This window comes from Scyliorhinus canicula, unplaced genomic scaffold, assembly GCF_902713615.1.
Source record: "Scyliorhinus canicula unplaced genomic scaffold, sScyCan1.1, whole genome shotgun sequence".
Lineage (NCBI taxonomy): Eukaryota > Metazoa > Chordata > Chondrichthyes > Carcharhiniformes > Scyliorhinidae > Scyliorhinus > Scyliorhinus canicula.
Window position 1 is genome coordinate 3,316,523 of NW_024055461.1, and position 14,485 is coordinate 3,331,007.

The window sequence follows — 14,485 nt, forward strand, 5'->3', positions numbered from 1 at the left end:
TGAGCTCACCTTGAATCTGTCAATCAGCATGAATCAGCATCTTCAGAAGAATTGGGAGGGTGAATAGTCGATACAGCAGAGTGAGAATGGAGGGGGGGGGTTGTGTGGGATGGAGATTTACAGCTTTTGGAGAACGAGAGAGGAACTAGAGTGGTCTGTCCTGAATTTCTATCCTGAACTAACAATGAAGACTTTTGTAAATTGTTTTTAAAGGATATTGGAAGAGGAGGAATTATAGACAGAAATCTCAAACATCAAGTCTCGATGTGACAAACTCACTCGATTCCTTCTGATCTGAAAACAACGGGCTCTGAATATCATTGGTGAGGAGGAGAAATGTTTGTTCGATTTGTTGGCTTCAAAGATTTTAAACATGAGTGTGACTGGAAAAGCACCGACACCCACACAACACACACCCGAGTGTGTGTCCCAGTGAACTGATTGTGGAAAGAGCTTCAACTGGTTACACAGCCTGAAAAACCATCACACCATTCACAGTGAGGAGAGACAGTGCACATATTCCGTGTACAGACAAGGCTTCCACTGATTGTCCAATCTGGGGAGACACGAGGAGACCCAAAACATGGAGAAACCATGGAAATGTGGGGACTGTGGAAAGAGATACATAGTCCCATCTAAGCTGGAGATTCATCGACGCAGTCACACTGGGGAGAGACCGTTCACCTGCTCTCAGTGTGGGCAGGGATTCACTCAGTTATCTCACCTGCAGACACACCAGCGAGTTCACAGTGCGGAGAAACCATTCACCTGCTCTCAGTGTGGGAAGGGATTTACTCAGTTATCTTACCTGCAGTCACACCAGCGAGTTCACACTGGGGTGAGGCCATTCACCTGCTCTCAATGTGGGAAGGGATTCCGTGCTCTATTCATCCTGCGGAGACATCAGCGGGTTCACACTGGGGAGAGGCCATTCACCTGCTCTCAGTGTGGGAAGGGATTTATTGATTCATCCACCTTGCAGTCACACCAGCGAGTTCACACTGGGGAGAAGCCATTCACCTGCTCTCTGTGTGGACAGAGATTCCGTGCTTCATTCACCCTGCAGAAACATCAGCGAGTTCGCACTCGGGAGAGGCCATTCACCTGTTCTCAATGTGGGAAAGGATTCATTGATTCATCCGCCCTGCGGAGACATCAGCGAGTTCACACTGGGGAGAGGCCATTCACGTGCGCACAGTGTGGGAAGGGATTCATTGATTCATCCATCCTGCGGAAACATCAACGAATTCACACTGGCGAGAGACCATTCATCTGCTTTCAGTGTGGGAAGGGATTCATTGATTCATCCACCCTGCAGAGACATCAGCGAGTTCACACTGGGGAGAGACCATTCACCTGCTCTCAGTGTGGGAAGGGATTCATTGATGCATCTACCCTGCGGAAACATCAGCGAATTCACACTGGGGAGAGGCCATTCACCTGCGCTCAGTGTGGGAAGGGATTCATTGATGCATCTACCCTGCGGAAACATCAGCGAGTTCACACTGGGGAGAGGCTATTCACCTGCTCTCAGTGTGGGAAGGGATTCACTCAGTTATCCACCCTGCAGACACACCAGCAAATTCACACTGGGGAGAAGCCATTCACCTGCTCTCAATGTGGGAAGGGATTCACTCGGTTATCTCACCTGCAGGTACACCAGCGAGTTCACACTGGAGAGAAGCCATTCACCTGCTCTCAGTGTGGGAAAGGATTCACACAGTTATCCAGCCTGCAGGTACATCAGCGAGTTCACACTGGAGAGAAGCCACTCACCTGCTCTCAGTGTGGGCAGAGATTCCGTGCTTTATCCACCCTGCAGACACACCAGCGAGTTCACACTGGGGAGAAGCCATTTACCTGCTCTCTCTGTGGGAAGGGATTCACTCAGTTATCCTGTCTGCAGACACACCAGCAAGTTCACACTGGGGCGAGACCATTCACCTGCTCTTAGTGTAGGAAGGGATTACATAGAAACATGGAAAGGGGGAGCAAGAAGAGACCATTTGGCCCTTTGCCCCTGCTCTGCCATTCGTTATGATTGTTAATTCCTGGTTAATTTGCTGTCAGTCTAGATTCAATAAAATCTAAGATGGATTTGCAGGTATCATATCATTTAATAATAACTAACTTGCAAGGCTGCATCAATCCATAGGACCTGCAGAACACACATACTGTCTTCTGCAGCATCCAGGAGCAAGAGACTCTCAAACAAAGGAAGTCTGGAGATATACTTCAAATTACATCAAGATTCGCATACAAACTTCCCATTGGTCATTTTACACACCTCCTGACCTGGCCCTATATCCTAATTGGCTCTCTTTATCCTGGGCACATTTTTAACCCAGCATCCTTTTCACTATTCTCCACAAAGCTACCATCCCCCGAGCCATGCTTTGTTCTCTGTCTGTGAACACATTACCCTCAGGGTCCTACTGTCCATCCTATTTGTTTGCTCACTTCCTCATGATCATGGTTTATCATCCCACTCAATATCTTAATCCCGCTTTCCCCTCCATATCCTTTAATCCCCTTCGCCCTCAGCGCTATATCTAATTGCTTGTTGAAAACATACAATGTATTGGCCTCAACTATTTCCCGTGTTAAAAAATTCCACAAGAGGCAGCACGGTGGCCTAGTGGTTAGCACAACCGCCTCACGGTGCTGAGGTCCCAGGTTCAATCCCGTGTCTGTGTGGGTTTCGCCCCCACAAACCCAAAAATGTGCAGAGTAGGTGGATTGGCCACGCTAAATTGCCCCTTAATTGGAAAAAATAATTGGGTAATCTAAATTTATAAAAAAAAGAAAAAAAAAAACTCCACAAGGTCACCACTCTCTCGTTAAAGAAATATCTCCTCATCTGTGTCTAAATGGTCTCCCCCGTATCCTCAGATTGCGACCTCTTATTCTGTACACACCCACCATCGGGAAAATCAAGTCCTGTTAGAATATTATGAGCGATCATAACATGATCATTTTTATCACGATGGAGAGTGAAGTTGTTGATTCGGAGACTTGGGTGCTGAATCTTAATAAAGGGAACTATGAAGATATGAGGCATGAGTTGGCCTTGATAGATTATGGAGAGTTAATTAAAGGGATGACAGTCGATAGGCAACAGCAAACATTCAAGGACCGCATGGGGGAACTACAGCAACTGTTGATTCCTGTCTGGCACAAAAGCAAAATGGGTAAGAGGGCCAATCCATGGCTTACAAAGGAAATTAGAAATAGTATGCGATCCAAGGAAGAAGCATACAGATTGGCCAAGAAAAATAATAGGTCTGAGGATTGGGTGCAGTTTAGAATTCAGCAAAGTAGGACAACGGGATTGATTAAGAAGGGGAAAGTACAGTATGAAAGTAAGCTTGCAGGGAACATAAAGACTGACACTCAGAGTTTCTATATGTGAAGAGAAAGAGATTGGTAAAGAGAAATGTAGGCCCCCTACAGACAGAAACAGGGGAATGCTTAATAAGGGGCAAAGAAATGGCTGAGCAATTGAATACGTACTTTGGTTCTGTAGAGAGAAAGCAGGGAATTATGGACCAGTAAGCCTAATATCGGTAGTGGGGGAAATTCTTGAATCCATTATCAAGGGCTTTGTAGCGGAACATTTGGAAAGTAGTGGCAGGATCAGTCAGAGTCGGCATGGATTTATGAAGGGGAAATCATGCTTGACAAATCTATTGGAATTCTGTGAAGATGTAACCAGTACAGTTGACAAGGGGGAGCCAGTCGATGTGGTATATTTGGACTTTCAGAAGGCGTTTGACAAGTTCCGCATGAGAGATTATTGTGCAGAATTAAAGCGCATGGGATTGGGGGAAGTGTATTGAGGTGGATAGAAAACTGGTTGGCAGAGAGGAAACAAAGAGTAGGAATTAATTGGCCCTTTTCAAATTGGCAGGCAGTAACTAGTGGGGTACCACAGGGATTGGTGCTGGGACCCCAGCTATTCACAATATATATTAATAATTTGGATGAGGGAACAAAATGTAACATCTCAAAGTTTGCAGATGATACCAAGTTGGGTGGGAAGGTGAACTGTGACGAGGATGCAGGGATCCTGCAGCATGATCTGGACAGGTTGGGCAAGTGGGCAAATCAATGGCAGATGCAGTATAATTTGGATAAGTGTAAGGTTATTCACTTTGGAAGCAAAAACAGGAAGGCAGATTACTACCTGGATGGTTGTAAATTGGGAGAGGGAAGTGTGCAGCGGGACCTGGGTGTCCTTGTGCACCAGTTGCTGAAGGTAAGCATGCAGGTGCAGCAGGCGGTCAACAAGGTTAATGGTATGTTTTGTTTAAGATAAATAGAGTACTCAATTATTTTTTTCTCAATTACGGGGCAATTTAGCATGGCCAATCCACCTAACCTGCACATCTTTGAGTTGTGGGGCTGAAATCCAAGCAGACATGGGGAGAATGTGCAAACGCCACAGTGACCCAGGGCCGGGATTCAAACCTAGGTCCTTAGCGTTGCAGTCCCAGTGCTAACCACTGCGCCACATGCCCGGCTAATGGTATGTTGGCCTTCATTGCGAGAGGTTTCGAGTACAGAAGCAGGGATGTGTTGCTGCAATTGTACAGGGCCTTGATGAGGCCACACTGAAAATAGTGTGTGCAGTTTTGGTCTCCTTCTCTGAGGACGGGTGTTCTTGCTTTCGAGGGAGTGCAGCGAAGGTTTACCTGGCTGATTCCAGGGATGGCAGGACTGTCATATGAGGAGAGATCGATGAGGTTGGGATGGTTCTCGCTGGAGTTCAGAAGAATGAGGGGGGATCTCATAGAGACTTTAAAATTCTAACAGGACTAGACAGGGAAGATGTTACCAATGATGGGGGTGTCCAGAACCAGGGGTTCTGAGATTCATTTTTTCCAATTCAGGGGCCTGAGGATTCAGGGTAAACCATTTCGGACAGAGATGAGGAGACATTTCTTCACCTAAAGAGTGGTGAGCCTGTGGAATTCATTACCACAGGAAGTAGTTGATGCTAAAACATTGAATATATTCAAGAGGCGGCTGGATATAGCACTTGGGGAGAATGGGATCGAAGGCTTTGGGGAGAAAGCAGGATTAGGATATTGAGTTGGCTGATCAGCCATGATCATGATAAAAGGCGGAGCAGGCTCAAAAGGCCTCATGTATCTATATGTATTATAGGTTTCTATGAGAGCCCCCCTCATTCTTCTGAAAGCCAGAGAATACAATCCTAACTGATTCCATTTCTCATACGTCAGTCCCACCATCCCAAGAATCAGTCTGGTAAACCTTCGCTGCACTCCCTCTCAAGCAAGAAGATCCTTCCTCCGATAAGGAGACCAAAACTGCTCACAATATTCCAGGTATGGCCTCGCCAAGGCCCTGCACAATTGCTGCATGATATCCCTGCTCCTGTCCTCGAATCCACTCACAATGAAGGCCAGCATAGCATTTGCCTTCTTTACCGCCTGCTGTAGCTACATGTTTACCTTCAGTGACTGGTGTACGAGGATACCCAGGTCCTGTTGCACATTCCCCTCTCCTAATTTATGGCCATTCTACGTGGCCTGGCCGACACGTGACTCCAGATCCGCAGCAATGTTGTGGTTGATTTGTAAGTGTCCCTTGAAATAACCTCGCAAGACACGCAGTTCAAGGGCAATTGGAATGAGCAGTAAATGCTGGTCCAGCCAGTGACCCCCACCTCCCATGAGTGAATAATTTTTAAGGCGGCTCATTGTTCAATCTGAACATTAGTCAGAAACTGTCTCTGTGATTGGATTTGATTTATTGTCACATGTACCGAGGTACAGTGAAAAGTATTGTTCTGCGTACAGTCCAGACATGAAACAATCTAGGACATCCGATAAATACACAATGTAAATACATAGACACAGACACCGTGTGAAGCATACTGAGTGTAGTACTACTCAGTAGATAACCTGTGTATGTATAAACCAAGTGTATAAATTACATATTAATGTATTAATTAGCTACAAGTCTGTAACATGATTAAATAAGTAGTGATCCTTAATTGAGTTAAAATTAATTAAACAATAATGAATCAGTAGTTCGAGTAAAAGTCTGAGTTTTATTTGTTGTAAAAATATAAAAGCTTAATCGCTGTGTATATAAAGAATGTGCGATGAGGATAAATGTACCGGCAAGGGAGACCTTCCAACTCTGATTAGCCTCAACATTTGAAACTGTTTGAATAAGGGGTTGTACAGAATCAGATAAAGGGATAGTATGAAACTGTTCAATTGTATTCCTGTCAAAGGTAATGAGAGAAGGTGGTGTCAGTAATTAAAGATCCAATTAAATTAAACTGGTGCCCAATTAACCAATGGTCATGTTACCACAGCCCCAACTCTGACATGAGGTAATGGTCACTTTGGGGGTAAAAGTCGAGTTTCCGAAGGTCTTCCTTGCTGGCCAAGTACTGAAGACTCTCGAGGCCGGGTTCCAAGGAAATTAGTGTCAAAGAAGGAGCCAGGGAGGGTTACGCTTCCACAGACTGGTCACCACCTTGAAGTAAACGTAAATGTCTTAAAGTTAGTCAGTAAAGTTTCTCTTTAAAAAACCTCCTTTTTAAATTTACTGTCCAGAATTCTGCCTTTGCTTTAATTGGTTAAAGTCTTGTCTGAACCAAAGCAAATTTATTAATTGGGGATGTCTGAAATCAATTAAGGATCAGAAAGCATCAATCTTCAATTTAAAACTTGCACTTCTGCAGCGCCTTTCATAACCCCAGCATGTCCCAAAGAGCTTCTGAAGTGTCGTCACTGTTATAGGAAATGCAGCAGCCAATTTCCACAAAGCAAGATGCCACACACAGCAATGTGGCAATGAGCAGATGATCTGATTTCGGTGATGTTGATTTTTAAAAAAAATACATTTTGTTAAAGTTTTGTAATTTTATAATAATAAGTGACAACAGTAAACAATGCAAATCCACATAAAACATTACGCATCTCCATCCCTAACAAGTCCCTCCTACCCTCAACAGAGAAATCCTAACTATCCCCCTTTAAGTTTTTTGCCTGTGCTGACAGCTAATTTTCTCTAAAGAAGTCGACAAATGGCTGCCACCTCCTGATGAACCCGAGCGTTGACCCTCTGAGGGCAAACTTGATTTTTCAAGACTGAGAAACCCAGCCACGTCGCTAACCCAGATCTCTGATTCCGGGGGCTTCGAGTCCCTACACGCTAGCAATATCCGTCTCCGGGCTACCAGGGAGGCAAAGGCCAAGACATCAGCCCCTCTCGCCCCCTGGACTGCCGACACTCCAAAATCCGCCACCTCTGGGCTCAGCACCACCCGTGTTTTTAGGGCCGTGGACATGACATCTGTAAAACCCTGCCAGAATCCCCCAAGCTTCAGGCAGGCCCAGAACATATGGACATGACTAGCTGTCCCCCCCCCCCCCCCCCCCCCCCACCACCTCTCCTCTACCCCAAGAAACCTGCTCATCCAGGCCACCAGCATGTGTGCCCGGTGAACGGGGCAGCACGATGGCACAGTGGTTAGAATCGCTGCCTCACGGCGCCAAAGTCCCAGGTTCGATCCCGGCTCTGGGTCACTGTCCGTGTGGAGTTTGCACATTCTGCCTGTGTTTGCGTGGGTTTCGCCCCCACAACCCCAAGATGTGTAGACTAGGTGGATTGGCCACGCTAAATTGCCCTTATTTGGAAAAAATAAATTGGGTAATCTAAATTGGTTTTTAAATGTCTGCCCTGTGAACGACCATAAATTGTATCAGGCTGAGCCTGGCACATGATGAGGACGTATTGACTCTGCTCAAGGCATCCGCCCACAGACCTGCCTCTATCTCTCCCCAGAGCTCCTCTTCCCATTTGCACTTTAGCTCCTCTATCCGAGTTTCCCCTGACTCCATGAGTTCTTTGTAGATATCCGATCCCTTTCCCTCTCATAACGTTTAAGAGCCTTCTGACATTGGCCGTAAGTTGCCTGCCCTTCACAAACCCCATCTGGTCTTCCCTTATCACCTCAGGGACACAGCCCTCTCGCCTTGAGGCCAATATTCTGGCCAACAGTTTGGCATCCACGTTCAATAGGAAGATTGGCCTATATGACCCGCATAGCTCAGGGTCCATCACCCGCTTCCGGATCGAGGCCTGTGACATTGTTGGGGGAAGGGCACCCTGCTCCCTTGCCTCATTAAATACCCTCACCAGCAGCGGGCCCAGCATCTCCGAGAACTTCTTATAAAATTAAACTGGGTAGCTGTCCGATCCCGGGGCCTTACCCAATGCCTGGCCCCAGCCCTTCTACTATTTCTTCAATTCCAATCGGGGCTCCCGACCCCTCCACCAGTCCTTCCTTCGGACTTCAACTCACCCAGAAACTGCCTCATCCCTTCTACCCCAGCTGGGGTTCTGACTCGTATAACTTGCTATAAAACTCCTTAAACACCCCATTCACCCCTGATGGGTCCAAGACCGGGTTCCCACCTCTGTCCTTCACTCTTCCAAGCTCCCTGGCCGCCTCCCTTTTCCTCAGCTCGTGCGCTAGCATCGTACTGGCCTTCTCACCATACTCGTATACCGCTCCCCCCTTGACTTCCTCAGTTGCTCCTCCGCCTTCCCTCCAGATAACAGCTCAAACTCCATTTGTAGCCCCTGCCACTCCTTCAATAACCCCGCCTCCGGATATGTCCTGTCCACCTGGAGTATTTCCCCAACTACCCTGTCCCTCTCTGCTTGCTCCACCTTTTCCATATGGGCCTGTATCGACATTAACTCCCCCCTAACCACTGCCTTCAGCGCTTCCCAAACCGTTGCTGCCGAGACATCCCCCGTGTCATTTATTTCCAAATAGTTCTGGATAGATTCCCTCACCCGCCCGCACACCCCCTCATCCGCTAACAGTCCCACACCCAACCTCCATTGCGGGCGCTGCCCTCTCTCCTTACTCACCCGTAAATCCACCCAATGTGGGGCATGGTCCGACAGAGCAATTGCCGAATATTTGGTATCAACCACCCCCACCAGCAGAACCATGCTCAGAATAAAGAAGTCGATCCGGCAGTACGCTTTGTGCACATGGGAGAAAAAAAGAAAATTCCTTCACTTTTGGCCGTCCGAACCTCCACGGGTCTCTTCCCACCCCCCCCCAATTTACTCTATGAACCCCTTTAGTTCCTTCGCTACTGCTGGCACCCTCCCTGTCGTTGACCTCAACCCCCCCCCCTCACCATGATGAACTTTCCCCAACGTCCACCACTATTCTCCCTGCCTCAAATGCCACCTGTTTGTTGATCAGGATGGCGACCCCCCCCCCCCAGTCTTAAGAGTCCAGCACTGAAATGAAATACTTGGCTGACCCATCCCTTCCTCAATCTGGTCTGATCTATTGCTCTCAGGTGTGTCTCCTGTAACATTGCCACTTTCTTCTTCAATCCCTTCAAATGTGTGAACATGTGAGCCCTCTTAACCAGCCCATTCAGCCCTCTAATGTTCCATGTGCTGATCACCCTTCTTAGGCCAGCCTCCAGCTCGTGTCCCTCACCTCCATTGGCCCGCCTTCGGGCATCCACTGTCCTCGACCTCCCCTTTTGTCTCTCAGCAACAGTTTCTCCTCTGTCAGCAGAGCAGCTCCCTCTTCCCCCCTCCGCCCCACTCTGACCAGCAGAAGAATCCCAACCCCCCTGAACAAACTTACCACCTGCTCACCACCCCCTCCCCCACTACACTTCCTTCTTCTTGGATGACCATTTCTGGTCCACGGCTCCACATACTGGTGGGGATTTCTCCACACTGTCTCACTCTCCACCGATGTTTCTAATAGAATTCCGAAACAAATCGGGAGAAAAGGTTCAAAGGGTCCGTCACGAGCGGGAACTCCCAAATGCCCGACCTCCTACTCCATGGCCGCCACCAGAAGTCAAAAGGATGAAATTTAGAGACAGTTTAGTCCGGTGGGATCGTGGAAGGGAGGGAAGCAGCAGAGGCAGCTGATCGGATTGACTCAATCTCAGTCACAAAGAATCTCCACAGGCTCCTCACACTTCTTGTTGGAAATGAGGGGAGAGCGAGAGTACTTCAAAAGGAACTAACTTGTGTCAGAGATATTAAAACATTTCAACACTGAATTTAACATAATTCTAATTTATTTAACTTTCAGCCAGAATATTAGCCCCTGTAAATGGGCTGGAGTTTGTTATCAGCAGAAAGAGACCCAAATGAACATAGTTCAGTCCTGAATGTGAGTTCACAGCAAAATCCAATCACTGTGGTTACTTGTGGACTCGGTGATGTCTCAGCAGGTGGGATGACTGAGTGAATCCCTTCCCACGCGTGGAGCAGGTGAACGGTCTCTCCCCAGTGTGAATTCGCTGGTGTTTCCGCAGTGCGGATGACTCAGTGAATCCCTTCCCACACGTGGAGCAGGTGAACGGTCTCTCCCCAGTGTGAACACGCTGGTGAATCAGCAGGTGGGACGACCGAGTGAATCCCTTCCCACACGTGGAGCAGGTGAACGGTCTCTCCCAAGTGTGAACTCGCTGGTGAATCAGCAGGTTGGATGATTGAGTGAATCCCTTCTCACATGTGGAGCAGGTGAACGGTCTCTCCCCAGTGTGAATTCGCTGGTGTTTCCGCAGTGTGGATGACTCAGTGAATCCCTTCCCACACGTGGAGCAGGTGAACGGTCTCTCCCCAGTGTGAACTCGCTGGTGAATCAGCAGTTTGGATGATTGAGTGAATCCCTTCTCACATGTGGAGCAGGTGAACGGTCTCTCCCCAGTGTGAACACGCTGGTGACTGAGCAGGGCGGATGACTGAGTGAATCCTTTCCCACACGCGGAGCAGGTGAATGGTCTCTCCCCAGTGTGAACACGCTGGTGTTTCCGCAGTGTGGATGACTGAGTGAATCCCTTCCCACACTCGATGCAGGTGAACGGTCTCTCCCCAGTGTGAACACGCTGGTGTTTCCGCAGGGTGGATGACTCAGTGAATCCCTTCCCACAGGTGGAGCAGGTGAACGGTCTCTCCCCAGTGTGAACACGCTGGTGACTCAGCAGGTGGGATGACCGAGTGAATCCCTTCCCACACGTGGAGCAGGTGAATGGTCTCTCCCCAGTGTGAACACGCTGGTGTTTCCGCAGTTTGGATGACTCAGTGAATCCCTTCCCACACTCGATGCAGGTGAACGGTCTCTCCCCAGTGTGAACACGCTGGTGTTTCCGCAGTGTGGATAACTCAGTGAATCCCTTCCCACACGTGGAGCAGGTGAATGGTCTCTCCCCAGTGTGAACACGTCGATGAGTTTCCAGGTTGGATGGGGAAATGAATCCTTTCCCACAGTCCGCACATTTCCACGGTTTCTCCTCAGTGCGGCTGCATTTCTGTCTCATGGGGCCTGATGATGTGTACGGTTTCTCCCCACTGTGAACGATGCTTTTTCCTTCCATGTTCAAAATCCGGTGATATTCCGGATATGATAAATTGAGGGCTCTGTCAGATCCTGATGTGATGCTTGGTTTGAGTTTCCGGACTTTGAAGCCTCCCCTTCGAACACCCTGTGAAACTGATTGAAAACAGAAAATAGGGAGTGAGTGAGAACCCACAAAAACACAAAGACAGGTTGTGAAATTGAGCTGAATGAATCTGGTCATTTGTGGGGCCGGCACTGGGAAAAAGTGACCATGAAAACTGCTGGATTGTTATAAAAACCCAACTGGCCTCTTTGGGAGGAGTGAGAGAGAGGTGAAGAGGGATTTTGTACATCTACAAGTCATATTAAAGAGAATAGATGGCAAAGCAAATTCGATCTTGAGCTTCATAAACAATACCGAAGAGATAATGCTGGAACATCTCAGCACATCTGGCAGCATCTGTAGGGAGAGAAAAGATCTCATGTTGAGTCCAGATGGTCCTTTGTTAGTTCTTTTCTCTCCCTACAGATGCTGCCAGACCTGCTGAGATGTTCCAGCATTTTCTCTTTGGCTTCAGATTCCAGCATCCGCAGCAATTTGCTTTTATTCATAAACAGTAATATTGATCCCAAAACTATGCTTCTGGTGGCACGATTATTAGCACTGCTGCCTCACAGCGCTAGGGACCCGGGTTCAATTTCGGCCTTGGTGACTGTGTGTGTGGAGTTTGCACTTTCTCCCCATGTCTGCGTGGGTTTCCACCCGGTGCTCAGGTTTCCTCTAACAGTCCAAAGAAGGGAAAGTTAGGTGGATTGGCCTTGATAAATTGTCCCTTTTTGTCCAGGGATGTGCGGGTCTGGTGGGGCTATGAGGTTACAGGGACAGGGTAGGGGTGTGGGCCTAGACAGGGTGCCCTTTCAGAGAATCACTGCAGACTCGGTGGGCCGAATGGCCTCCTTCTGCAGTGTAGGAATTCTATGGCTCCAATTCTGTTCTATGAATCTTTATAAAGCTCTGGTCACCACTCTTCAGGAAGAATGTGAAGGTTCTTGGAGAAGGTGCAGAGGAGATTTACCAGAATGGTTCCAGCAAAGGAGGTTGAGGGGAGATTTGATTCAGGGACACAAGATTATGGCTGATTTCCATCAGGTGGACAGAGAAACTCTGTTTCCATTCACTGATCGTACAAGCAGTCAGGACACAGATTTAAAGTTTTGGGTAAAACCTGGATTGAACGATACAAGATCCTGAGGGGTTTTGACAGGGTGGATGTGGAGAGGATGTTTCCTCTTGTGGGAGAATCTAGAACAAGGCGTCACTGGTGCAAAATAAGGGGTCACCCATTTCAGATGGAGATGAAGGTATTTTTTTCTCTTGAGGGTTGTAAGACAGGAGGTGGCACAGTGGTTAGCACTGCTGCCTCACAGCACCAGGGACCCAGGTTCAATTCCGGCCCTGGGTGACTGTGTGGAGTTTGCACGTTCTCCCTGTGTCTGTGTGAGTTTCCTCCGGGTGCTCCGGATTCCTCACAGAGTTCAAAGATGTGCAGGTTAGGTGGATTGGCCAGGTTAGGTGGATTGGCCGGGTTAGGTGGATTGGCCAGGTTAGGTGGATCGGCCAGGTTAGGTGGATCGGCCGGGTTAGGTGGATTGGCCGGGTTAGGTGGATCGGCCGGGTTAGGTGGATCGGCCGGGTTAGGTGGATCGGCCGGGTTAGGTGGATCGGCCGGGTTAGGTGGATCGGCCGGGTTAGGTGGATTGGCCGGGTTAGGTGGATTGGCCGGGTTAGGTGGATTTGGCCTTTCTAAATTGCCACTTCATCTCCAAGGATGTGGATGTTGGGTGGGGTTAAAAGGATGGAGTGGGCATGGATGGGGTGGGCCTGGGTGGGGTGCTCTTTCAGAGGGTTGGTGCAGACCTGATGGGCCGAATGGGCTCCTTCTGCACTGTCGGGATTCTATGACTTTGGAACTTCCGTCCTGAAAATGCAGTGGAAGCAGATTCCGTAAATATTTTTTTAAAAAAAAATTTAAAGTGCCCAATTCATTTATTAACAATTAAGGGGCAATTTAGCATCACCAACCCGCCTACTCTGTATATCTTTGGGTTGTGGGGGATGAAACCTGCACAACTACAGGGTTAATGTGCAAACTCCACACAGACAGAGACCCAGAGCCTTGATCGAACCTTGAACCTCGGCGCCGTGAGGCAGCAGTGCTAACCACTGCACCGCCGTGCTGCCCCGTCTTTGAATATTTTTAAGGCAGTGATGGATAGATTTTTGATAAGCAAGAGGGTGAAAGATTATCGGGGTCGGCAGGAATGTGGAGTTGAGGTTAAAATTTTTGAATGATGGAGCAGGCTCGAGGGACCGACTCCTAGTTTGTGTGTAAGGAGCAGGCTCGAGGGACCGACTCCTAGTTTGTGTGTAAGGAGCAGGCTCGAGAGGCCGACTCCTAGTTTGTGTGTAAGGAGCAGGCTCGAGGGGCCGACTCCTAGTTTGTATGTAAGGGGCAGGCTTGAGGGGCCGACTCCTAGTTTGTATGTAAGGAGCAGGCTCGAGGGGCCGACTCCTAGTTTGTACGTAAGGAGCAGACTCGAGGGGCCGACGCCTAGTTTGTGTGCAAGGGGCAGGCTCGAGGGACCGACTCCTAGTTTGTATGTAAGGGGCAGGCTCGAGGGGCCGACTCCTAGTTTGTGTGTAGGAGCAGGCTTGAGGGGCCGACTCCTAGTTTGTACGTAAGGAGCAGACTCGAGGGGCCGACGCCTAGTTTGTGTGTAAGGGGCAGGCTCGAGGGGCCGACTCCTAGTTTGTGTGTAAGGAGCAGGCTCGAGGGGCTGACTATTTTTTTCAGAGATCCAAAAATCTTTTTTACTGTTCTAATGATTTTACAGAGGCCCCGGCATGAATCTCACCAAGGCAGAAGGTAACATTTTAATTCATTGGAAGTCTACTGATGACCACGATGGCATGCGCTGCGAGCCTGGACCGGATGCCAACTCTCCCGGATTGACTGACTGGACACTCCAGAGTTTGATTTTATGATTTGTGGGAGTCACTGGCTGGGCCAACATTTATTACCCATTCCTAATTTCCCT

At 48.5% G+C, this 14,485-nt stretch overlaps 2 protein-coding genes across 2 annotated transcripts; one reads left to right on the forward strand and one right to left on the reverse strand.

The window, feature by feature from the left end:
* Window positions 1-218: 218 nt before the first annotated feature.
* On the forward strand, window positions 219-1,954 carry LOC119959657 (zinc finger protein 229-like). Its single transcript, XM_038787839.1, has one exon. The coding sequence runs from the start codon at window positions 584-586 to the stop codon at window positions 1,952-1,954; it is 1,371 nt and encodes a 456-aa protein (XP_038643767.1). The 5' UTR covers window positions 219-583.
* An 8,293-nt stretch (window positions 1,955-10,247) lies between these two features.
* On the reverse strand, window positions 10,248-11,336 carry LOC119959654 (zinc finger protein 239-like; the record flags this gene model as incomplete). Its single annotated transcript, XM_038787837.1, has 1 exon — window positions 10,248-11,336. A coding segment is annotated over one exon (1,089 nt), but the record flags the coding sequence as incomplete, so codon positions are not given.
* Between the last annotated feature and the right edge of the window lie 3,149 nt (window positions 11,337-14,485).